The 10680-nt window shown below is 59.8% G+C and overlaps 1 protein-coding gene across 5 annotated transcripts; it reads left to right on the top strand.

Annotated features, from left to right (window-relative positions):
- Positions 1 to 191: 191 nt before the first annotated feature.
- BCAT2 (branched chain amino acid transaminase 2) lies at positions 192 to 9614 on the top strand. 5 transcript variants are annotated; one of them, XM_047836538.1, is made up of 12 exons: positions 193 to 371; positions 1712 to 1929; positions 3898 to 3972; positions 4339 to 4542; positions 5729 to 5842; positions 5926 to 6045; positions 6193 to 6356; positions 7400 to 7542; positions 7704 to 7789; positions 8007 to 8147; positions 8226 to 8300; positions 9181 to 9614. In XM_047836538.1, the coding sequence occupies exons 4-12, from the start codon at positions 4432 to 4434 to the stop codon at positions 9217 to 9219; spliced, it is 993 nt and encodes a 330-aa protein (XP_047692494.1). In that variant the 5' UTR covers positions 193 to 371; positions 1712 to 1929; positions 3898 to 3972; positions 4339 to 4431; the 3' UTR covers positions 9220 to 9614. The 5 variants fall into 5 exon arrangements, with proteins under 5 accessions (XP_047692491.1, XP_047692494.1, XP_047692492.1 ...); XM_047836539.1 differs by lacking the exon at positions 193 to 371 and adding an exon at positions 478 to 601; XM_047836535.1 differs by lacking the exon at positions 1712 to 1929 and having other exon boundaries at positions 192 to 371.
- The last annotated feature ends 1066 nt before the right edge of the window (positions 9615 to 10680 follow it).

Below are 10680 nucleotides of genomic sequence, written 5' to 3'. Positions count from 1 at the left end.
CGTTCCGTGACAGTACCTATTCAAATGCATGAAAGCAAAAGAACGAACAGAAACAAAACTTCCATGTACGTTCTGGTACAGCAGTTGCGTGGCTGGAACAGAAGCTGGGTGGGGGTGGGGAGGAGGGCGTATTTCAATGGACTCCCCTTCGCCTCGCGGATTCCAGCGCATGCGCTCTCCAGCAGGGCCCAGCTCCCCATGGGCGCCCTATAATCGGGGAGGCCCGGCCGGCCTGGGGTGTCAGAGGAGGGGCCCTCCCGCGTCGGGGGGCGTGAGCGGGGCGGGGCCGGAACGTTTTTCTTCTGGGCGGCGCCCCGGGCGGGTACAGTTTGCCCGCCGCACCGACCATGGCCGCAGCCGCGCTGGGGCAGGTGGGTTCGCGGCCCCGGGCCGGGGCAGGGTTGGGTGGGGAGAGAGGCTGGGGGAAACCCCTCCGGGAGGCCCACTTCCGGGAGGCCCACCAGCTCCCGGCTCGTCCGGCTTTGCGCCGCTCCCTCGGTGCTCGGGTTCCGCTGCGGGGCGCCGAGGAGGAGGGGGCCCCGTGGCAGGGAGCACGAGGCTGTAAAAGGACAGGGTGGTGGGACCGGGACGCCGACCGGAGGTATGTGGGGGGAAACACGGAGGAGGGCAGAGTAATGGGACAGGCTCTGGACTGGGGTGGGTGGGGGGGACTAAGGAGGGAATAGTCAGCGCGTGGGGGCGTCGGGAAAAGACACCCCGAGCCCCGAGGGCTGGGGGTAGGATGAAAGCACAGATCTCAGGTCTGGACTGGGAATTGGGCCCAAGGCCCGATTTTCTTGGAATTAAAAGGTTAAGATCTATGTGGGATGTTGTGTCCCAGAAACCTCTTATCTGAAAGTCTGCGTCCGGGCTGGAAGTCGAGGCAGCTTCGCACCGTCAAAGTGACAGATCGTCCTGGCAAGAATGGGAGGGGCTGTTCTTCCTGATAAGATGCCAGTGAGCAGAGTTTTGGAGAGTATGATTTTAGAGAATCAAGTTTCTCGGCGAGGAAAGAAATAGTAACAACTCAAAGAAGGGATCTTTAGAACCCGGGACAGCTGCTGCTTAACCTTGGGGAAAGTGTTTTTCACGATAAGTCTGCACCTGACTCTGTCTGGGACTCTTATGCCAGCGTGGTGGATAGATAGGGCAGATTTTTACGTTTCGGAGTCTTTGGTGACGGATGCTGGGCTGTGACAGGGACAACTGGGGCTTTGATGGGGACATTCCTGGGCTGTGGTGGGAAAGTCCGGGGCGGTGATGGGGACAGTTTGGGAGAGTCTTGAGCTATCGTGGGACAGACCTGGTCTGTGATGTGACAGTCCCAGGCTACAATGGGACGGTTCTCCATGTGATGGGACCAGTCCTGGGCCATGACAAGGACAATTTGGGGGCTTTGACTGGGAGAGTTTGGGGCTGGGGTAGGGACAGTCTCTGGCTGAGACAAGGAGAGCACTGCATTATGAGGGGGACTCTTCCTGGGCTGAGACGTGGGGGGCCGTCTGAAGTGTGAAAGACAGGGCTGAACTATGACAAAAGACAGTCCTGGGCCTTGCTGGGAGGACAGTCCCGCATGGGGACAGTCCTAGGCTGTAATGGGGACACAGGAGAGGCTCCATCGCGTTGCAGAGCCCTGCCCTGTGCCCCTCCGCTCCCCTCCTCCTTGTTTCTGAATTCAGCCCCCACCCTTTTACACCCTTTGTCCCAACAGCCCATCTACCATCTGAGGGCATCCCTTGGGTCCGATCCCCGTGGCGTGGGGTGTCAGAAGGTGGAGCACCTTCCCTGAGCTGAGCTGAGACCCCTGTGCCTGCAGAAATGTCCTGGGAAGACGAAGACAGCTTCTCTCAGGACAACAGGGTCTTGATGGCCAGTGCAGATTTATAATCTGGACACTGTCCGGCCCCTTCTCTGTGCCCTGTGGGAGAGGTAGAGATATCTCTATCTCCTGGGTATCTCTGTCTGTAAATATCACCGAGACAGCTTGTTTCCTGGTGTCGGCTTCGCTCGTTTCCCCTGGTCTTCTTTCACTTTGTGCTGTCTGTCACCTGAAGCCTGGTCTCTGTCCACTTCTTCCTCCTTCCCTCAGCTTCTCTATATCTCACCCTCGGAATTTTTCTGGATTTCTCCAGACTTCACTTGACGTGAGTTTGCCTCCCTATCCGTCTCTCGTATCGGTCTGTCTTTATGATCGAACCTCTTTTGGCATCTCTTGTTCCTGATTTCTTGTTCTTCTCAGTTTTGTCTTCAGTTTGTCATTTTAAAGGCTTTATGTGTAAGTAATCTCTCCACCCAGCGCGAGGCTCAACCCTCCAGCTCACCAACCCGAGATCAAGAGTCCCACGTTCGTCCGGCTGAGCCAGCCAGGCGGCCCCTGAGTTTTGTTTTCTGTTTCCGTCTGTCTCTTTCTCATTCTTGCTCTTCCCTCTCTTTTATTTTGTTTTTCTCCATGTGGCTCCTCCTGAGGGCCACTCTCCTGCCCAGAGACCGCTGTCTCCACCCTGGGTGGCCATGCTGTCTCCATGCTGTGCAGTCCGGTTCCCTCCGGGACAGAAGCGTGGCCACAGACTTGTGTGGGCGACACAGCGCCACCTAGAGGCCATGCCGCAGACCCACACCCTGCTCGGCCGGCCGCTCTTGGGCCCCACGCTCTCCAGCCCCACTCCTCTGACTTCAGGGCCCAGACTTTAGGACCTGGCAGCCCAGCACCCCCCATTTCCCCAGGACTCACCTACTGACCAGTGACTGCTGCCATTCATGCTCACGTCCGCTCACCCAGCGCACAGGGCAGGGGCAGGCTACGTCTGCTGTTGTGGTGGCCCGAACCTCATGACCCAGCTGCTTTCCTGCCAGGCTGGGAAGGAGGCACTGTGAGGTCAAAGAATACTGGGGAGAGGCCACCCTGATGGGCACAGACAGACCTGCTCTCCCTTGTTTGCCTCAGGCAGGACCACAAGTGTTGATCTGAGCAGGGTCTCTGTCAATGACCGGGGGACGCCCCCCAGGCCCATGTGGTCGCCTCAGCCCTGGGATCCGTAGGGAATTAGAATCATTGGTGTCTGAGGTATGGGGTTGGGAGCCTCAGGTAATCTGAGGCCTGAGAATAAGGCCTTGGAGTCCTGGGTCTGAAGGAGAAGGAGCCTGGGGCCTGGACTCCTTGGTCTGGGGGAGGAGGGGCCTGGGGTCCTGGACTCTTGGATCTGAGGGAGGAGGGGGCTGGGAGCCCGGATTCCTGAGTCTGAGGGAGGAGCAGGCTGTGGGCCTGGACTCCTGGGTCTGGGGTAAGGGGAAGCTGGAGGTCAGGACTCCTGGGTCTGAGGGAGGAGGGGCTGGGGACTGGGTCTCCTGGGTCTGAGGAGTCCAGAGTTCTGGGTCTGAGGGAGGAGGGGGCGGGGGGCCCAGCTTCTGGGTTCTGGGGAGTTACGGCCTATAGGTTCCTCAGTTTTCCAACTCTTATCAGGATTTGGGTCCCCCAGGGAGGCCTTCACTTACCTGTGCACTTTCCGTCAGTCGGTTGTCTTCTGTCTGAGCTGATTTCAGGGCTGGGGACAAAGTTCCCCGGGGTGGGAGGTGCCTGTGTTTAACTTTGCCCTGGCAAGGAGGGAACAGGAGCTGATTCAGCTTTTTCTAGGGATTTCCCTCGCAAGGGCAGGGAGGGGACTTGGCCTCCTTTGGGATTCCCTCCCGCTATATGCTGATCTGAGAGGGGGGCCGACTTGGCCAGGGCCACATGCCCTGTCTACAATGCACCGGGCCTGGGATAGAGCAGGCCAGAGGGACCTCCCAAGTGCAGGAAGTGGCAAAGCGAGCGCCAGGGTCCCCTGCTCGCTGTCTCTCTCTCTCTCTCTCTCTCCTGGCCTCACTACCTTTCTTACTTCTGTCCCCCCCTTCCTCCAGATTTGGGCCCGCAAACTCCTCCCTGTCTCTTGGCTTCTGTGTGGCCCCAGAAGATACGCCTCATCCAACTTCAAGGTGAATGGACGGGAATATACTTTTGGATCTCAAGGAGGGGCTGGGGCCTGGACGACTTACTGGGTCTGAGGGAGGAGGGGACTGAGGGCGAGGACCCTTAGGTTTGAGGGAGAGGCCGGCAGCTGGATTTGGGCATCTCCAAAAGGGTCCAGGGTCCAAAGGTGAAGGTGGTTGGCAACGGGGTGGCCTCATAATCCGCCAGAAGGCGGTGGGAGAGATTGGATACTGCATGTCCCAGAAGCCTCTGGGGCCACAGGGGGTCTCTTCCCGCTAGGTCTTAGCCCCGGAGATTCATGGGGGTTGTAGTTTTTCAGTTTGAGGTTGGGCCCAGAGTTCAGGATACCCAGGTCCCCCGTCTCTTCTCAGGCTGCAGACCTGCGGCTGGAAATAACACAGGAGCCTCATGAGAAGCCTGACCCCAGCAAGCCCCTGGTGTTTGGCAAGAATTTCACTGACCACATGCTGATGGTGGAATGGACCGAGCAGAAGGGCTGGGGCCAGCCCCGTATCCAGCCCTTCCAGAACCTCATGCTGCACCCGGCCTGCTCCGGCCTCCACTACTCGCTACAGGCATGGCGCCCGACCTCCGTCCCCGTCTTTCTGCCTCTGTTCCCTCTTGCCGGGTGCACCGCCCTGGGTTTGTTTTCCGTGTGTGCCTTCCTTCTCAGGTCCCTCGTATTCCAGGCCGAGCCCCGAGCTGGGTGATGCTGGGTTCCCCGAGATGAACAGACCCAGTTGTCTCCTTTGAAACCCCCGTGTTTTGGTTACAGCCCAGCATGATCGTGATGGGGGGGTGGGGGTGGGGAGGCACCTGAGGCATCGTGGAAGCCAGAGGAGGCACCGATCCTACCTGTAACTGGAAAGAAAGTAGGGTCTCTTCTGGCGGAGGGAAGCTTAGAGGGCGTTCGCAGGAGACAGAGCAGCTAGTGCAAAGACTCGGGACAAAGGAGGGCCCGGCGTACTGGGGGGATTTGGGGACTGGAGTGAGGCAGGGGAGGCTAAGGATACCCTCAGGGCCACAGAGGAGCTGTGGGGCCGGCACCTCGTCGAGGGCCCTGGGAGCCACGGAGGGCTCGAGCGCAAGCAGGGGAGGGTCAGAGAGACACGGCGACAGAATCCGAAGCAGGGTCCGGACTCTGAGCTGCCAGCACAGAGCCCGACGCGGGGCTCGAACCCACGAACCGCGAGCTCACGACCCGAGCCGAAGTCGGACGCTTAACCGACTGAGCCACCCAGGCGCCCCAAGGCATTAAATTTGAATTAAATAAATTTACTTTGGAAGAAAAAAAGAATGCGATAACTGCCCCCCCCTTCCCCACTTCATCGGCTAGCACACGTGTCGATCACTGTCTCATTTCATCAGGACTCCATTCTTTGTCCCCCTTTCTGTAAGATTTTTGAAGCAAATCCTGGAAGTTGTATCATTACATCCGTAGCTGTTCCAGTGCTTCTCAAACACAAGGATTCTTTAAAACCAGAGCTTCCACACCATTGTTGTTCCCCAGAAATCGTACCACGTAACACGGAAGGGGTTTAAGTAGGGTGTTGTCTCTGCACCCCTGTCCCTGGGTCTCTCTGGCTGTTACTGGTGTCTCTGTCTCTTCTCTTTCCTTCCTCTGTGTGCTCCGTTGTTAGTCTCTCCCCAGCCCCGTCTCTGCATCCGTGTCCGTATCCTTGTGTATCAGGCTCTGATTTGGTGTCTCTCATGGCTCTCTGAGGTGGTCTCTGAGCTGAGTCACCTACGCCCCTGTCCCAGCAGCTCTTTGAGGGCATGAAGGCGTTCAAAGGCAGCGACCAGCAGGTGCGCCTCTTCAGACCCTGGCTCAACATGGACCGGATGCTGCGCTCGGCCCTGCGCCTCTGCCTGCCGGTGAGGGGCCGTGGCTGGCCCCCGGGGGGGGGGGGGAGGGGGAGGCGCAGGGGGTCCCCCTGACTCATGGGAATCCTGCCCAGAGTTTTGACAAGGCCGAGTTGCTGGAGTGTATCCGCCGGCTGGTGGAAGTGGACAAAGACTGGGTCCCTGATGACACCAACGCGAGCCTCTATGTGCGGCCTGTGATCATTGGAAATGAGGTGGGCCTGACTCCGGCGCGGGATGGATGTGGGGCGGAAGGCGGGGGGTCTGCTGAGGGGCAGCGGTGGGAACTCCAGGGGAGAGGGAGGGGCTGGGCTGGAGGCCTGGACTCCTGGGTCCCTGATGCCCCCTTCTGCCCACTGCAGCCCTCACTGGGTGTCGCCCGTTCCTCGCAAGCTCTCCTGTTTGTCATTCTCTGCCCTGTGGGCCCGTACTTCCCTGGAGATGCCGTGGACCCTGTCTCCCTCCTAGCCGACCCGACATTCATCCGGGCCTGGGTGGGTGGGGTCGGTGACTACAAGGTCGGGGGGTAAGTAGTCCCTCCCCCGACCCCACATGTCGTGTGCCCTGGATTTCAGAGGCACTGGGTGTCGACTTGCGTCTTTGGATGTGCACTGTCCTTCCCCTCTTACTTCACATACCTGGGACAGCTCTGCTTGCCCGTGGGATGTGATGTTGGCACTGCCGGGGGGGGGGGGGGGGGCTCTAGGGGAGAGGGTCTGTGCTAAGCATTGTGGACAGGTCGGCTCAGAATTAGGAAGGGGTGGGGTGCCTGGGTGGCTCAGTCGGTTAAATGTCCAACTGCCGCTCGGGTCATGATCTCATGGTTTGTGAGCTCGGGCCCCGCATCGGGCTCTGTGCTGACAGCTCAGAGCCTGGAGCCTGCTTCAGATTCTGTCTCCTTCTCTCCCTGCCCCTCCCCTGCTCATGCTCTCTCTCTCTCTCAAAAATAGATAATTGTTAACATAAAAAAAAAAAAAAAAGTATTAGGAAGGGCTTGGGTGAAAGGCAGTGGGGAAACCAGGATCGGCCCCCTGGGAAGCCTCCAGAAATGACGTTTATACTTAGCTCATTGGTGTCTCCCCCACGCAGGCTCCCCTGGACACCCAAGCTCAGCCAGCACCCCACCTCCCGACCCCCATGCTCAGCTCTCACAGTCCCCTGGGGCCTCCAATGATCATCCCCTCCTCTGTGTGGGCTTTCTGTGTAAATCTGTCCTGCCAGGGGCCTCGGCCTTGGCGGGGAGGGTCTCCCACGTGGTGATCCCGACAGAAGGTGGGGTACAGGCGTGTTGGGAGAGCGAATGTGGCCCCAGCTGGGAGTTTCATTCAGGTCCTTTCAACCTTGTGAGGTCTCCTGAGGGCCAGGCCCTGTGCTGGGTGAAGCTGGGGACACGGATGAGTCAGGTCCGGGCCCTGCCCTCCAGGGCCTCCCAGGCTGGTGGGAGCCCCTGCGTGTGCTGTGATGGAACCGGCTGGGGGCGTCGTAAGAGTTCACAGAGGAGGTGGTTGCCCCTCAGCGGAGTCTGAGGAAGAAGCGGGCTCCCCGGTCAACCCCGTTGCCCTCTCCCAGGAATTACGGGCCCACAGTGTTGGTGCAGGAGGAGGCGAAAAAGAGGGGCTGCGAACAGGTCCTCTGGCTGTATGGGCCTGACCACCAGCTCACCGAGGTGGGCACCATGAACATCTTTATCTACTGGACCTACGAGGATGGGGGTGAGCCCTCCCCTGACCCAACACAGGCCCTGGCGGGAGTGGGCTATCGTCACTCCTAGCGGATCGCAGATCTGGGGGCGGGGTAGGGGTGGGGGGGCTCGATGGCTCCTAAGGGGATGGCAGGGTGTGAGGGGACACCCCCACCCTTATACTTGCCCCAGTGCTGGAACTGGTGACCCCCTCGCTGGACGGTATCATCCTGCCTGGAGTAGTCAGACAGAGTCTGCTGGACCTGGCCAGGACCTGGGTGAGGGCGCAGCGTCTGCGGGAACGATGGGATCCTGCGGGGCTGCGGGCCAGAACCTTCAGGGGGAAATGGGCGGGGGACGCCGTGGCGCACTGGCACCCGCCCCTTCTCTCCGGCTGTGTCTCCTCGGGTCTCTTTCTCGCCCTTCTTGGGGAGGCGGGGGAGGCCGGGCTCCGCGGCAGCGCAGCCCCCCGGGCGCCTGTGTATCGCCCCGCAGGGTGAGTTCCGGGTCGTAGAGCGGAAGATCACCATGAAGGAGCTGTTGCGGGCGCTGGACGAGGGACGGGTCCGGGAAGTCTTTGGCTCGGGCACCGCTTGCCAGGTCTGCCCTGTCCACCGGATCGTGTACCAAGGCAAGGTGAGGTGGGGCTGCCGTTGGGGACGGGAGGGAAGAAGGCGGCACTCGGCCCGGGCCTCACGGCGCTTTCTCCTCCAGCACTTACACATTCCCACCATGGAAAATGGGCCTGAGCTTATCCACCGCTTCCTGAAGGAGCTGAGGGCCATCCAGGTGAGGTGCACCCGCCGGGAAATGGGCTGGATGGGTGCTCCCCAGGGAAGGTCACGTCCCATGAGCCTCCTTCCCCCCACCCCCCGCCGCAGGCCGAAGAGCCAATAATGGCCCCTGCCATCGGCCTCTGGGCCCCAGACGGTCTCCTTTTCCGTGAGCCTCTGTGGCCTAGAACACTCTTTGGCGGGAAATGACCCTTTCCTGGGAGCCTCTAGAACCCTGGCTTGAGAACTCGCCTTCCCTGCCCTTGTGCCTCCAAGGGGGGCACTTCCGGTGGGGGCACTCCCTTCCCATGAACCTCTGGGACTTCCGGTGGGTATTTGGCCCAGAAGCCCGCCCCGCGTGATGGCCCTGGAGCCCTGGGCTCTCCTTTTGGCCTGAGGACTCTCCTGCCAGCCTCTGGACCTCAGTCCCCACTGTGGCCCAGGAATATCTCCTCTCCTAAGCCCCCGGAGGTGTTTCCATTTCATCCCAGCCGAGAGAGCTTTCCTGAGAAGCTCCCGGCCCCTTTCCATGGCACTCGACCTAGAACTACATTTCCCGGGAGCTTCGGTAAAGTCCTGTGCCTCGGGACCTAGAACTACACGTCTCTGGACTTTCTGGGCCTTCCCTGCCGGAGAGGATTTTTTTCCTCTAGAGCCTTCGGGGGCCTGACAGTGACCCTTGGCGGAACTACATCGCCCTCGAGCCTCTGCGCCATCTCGGCCCCGATTCCCCTTCCCTTTCCCTATAGCGGTAGGCAGTCTTCCGGGAAGTGGACTACATTTCCCATGGAGTCGTGGGGGCGCAACTCCACAACCCTTTAGCGTGGGACGCCCCAGGGCTTGCTGGGAGTTGCAGTGTGGCTTTCCTCTCACGGCCCACCTCTGTCGTCCCGCAGTACGGAACGGGAACCCACGAGTGGATGCTCCCGGTGTGACGCTAAAGACTGACCTCCCTCCCCTCGGACCCACTGACCCGTAGCATCTAGTCCTCGCCGGAACCTCGCCTCCCTACCCTTGACTCACCTCAAGTGCAATATGAAATAAAAGGCCAGGGGGAGCCGGGACGCCTGGGTCTCTGGCGCCCCCGCGTGGTCTCTACACTCCCAAAGCCATAAGGGCCCTACCCAGGCGTCTGGGCCCCAGCCCCGCCTCTCAGGCCTTTGCGGGGGGCATCTGGACTCCCCGCTGCTCCGTTTCCTGGGGTCGAGGATGCACTTTGGCCCCCCAGCTCCGCATCTCTCCGTTCTCAGGCCGGATCTCCCGGTGCTGCTGTTGGTTTTTTTTTTTTTTTCCCCTCTTTTATTTTGAAATAAAATGCCAAAGAACAAAACATCAGTTTGTCATCCCCGATGATGCACCTCAGGGACTCCAGGGTTTCAACCAGGAATCCCCGTCCTGGGCCCTTTTCATTTTCAAAGACCCAGCGATGGGAGCTCCCAGTGTCCTGGCCGTTTCTCTGACGTGGAAGCTTTTTCCGCCTCCTCATAAACTGAGTTTGGCCTCTTGGCCCAAGAATTCGCACTTCCTCTATCTACTTCCCCATCTTTGGGACAGCCCCACTGTACATCTAGTCGCTAGGCCAGATGCCTCGGCCCTGCCCCTCTTCCCCTGCCAAAGCCCATCGGACTCAAGCCCTGTCCTCCTGTCCCCAAATCGGCCCTGTGGGTCTCCTCTGGGCCCCCTCGGCCCCGCTTCAACGCAGTTCTCTTCTGCCTGGACCCTGGCCCTAGCCTGCGCCCTGGCATCCACTTTGGCCCCCGGAGGGTCTTTGTGCATCAAGAGCTGCCCCTCCCCTGCTTGCTCTCTTCCAAGGGCTTCCCAGCACCCACCGCCAGTACCGCAGATAGTGGACCCTGGTGAGTGTGGAGTGAGGCAAGGTACAATACCCTCGGATGGGGTCAACGTCAGAAGTCTGTCTATAAAACATAGTCACCATTACCTCCCTGTGTCGTGCCTCGTAGCCAGATCTTGGCTCTTTCACATACATATTTTAATTATTTATGTGTGTAGGTGTAGAGAGAGCCAGACGTTAGGACCAGGCATATCCAGCTGGTCACAGATGTGTCATCTGCCGGGTGTGTGGCCTTGGGCCTGTCGCTTTATCTCTGACCCCCTTTGTTAGAGGGAGACCCACGGGGGACTATGGAGCAGACAAGGTCTGTGGCCTACCCAGCAACCAACCGCTTTGGAATAAAATTCAGATTTGTTGGGGCGCCTGGGTGGCTCAGTCGGTTGAGCGTCCGACTTCAGCTCAGGTCACGATCTCACGGTCCGTGAGTTCGAGCCCCGCGTCGGGCTCTGGACTGATGGCTCGGAGCCTGGAGCCTGCTTCCGATTCTGTGTCTCCCTCTCTCTCTCTGCCCCTCCCCCATTCATGCTCTATCTCTCTCAGTCTC

Source organism: Prionailurus viverrinus, chromosome E2 (assembly GCF_022837055.1).
Source record: "Prionailurus viverrinus isolate Anna chromosome E2, UM_Priviv_1.0, whole genome shotgun sequence".
NCBI classification, from domain to species: domain Eukaryota; kingdom Metazoa; phylum Chordata; class Mammalia; order Carnivora; family Felidae; genus Prionailurus; species Prionailurus viverrinus.
Note: the sequence above shows the minus strand (reverse complement) of the source record. Positions and strands in the feature narration are given on the sequence as shown.

What these genes read in the sequence shown, in the direction of transcription:
- BCAT2 (XM_047836535.1), top strand. Translation starts at nt 348, where the DNA reads ATGGCCGCAGCCGCGCTGGGGCAG. An exon ending in CCGCAGCCGCGCTGGGGCAG is followed by an intron (nt 372 to 3,897) that starts GTGGGTTCGCGG and finishes CCCTTCCTCCAG; the next exon opens with ATTTGGGCCCGCAAACTCCT. An exon ending in CCCTGCGCCTCTGCCTGCCG is followed by an intron (nt 5,843 to 5,925) that starts GTGAGGGGCCGT and finishes AATCCTGCCCAG; the next exon opens with AGTTTTGACAAGGCCGAGTT.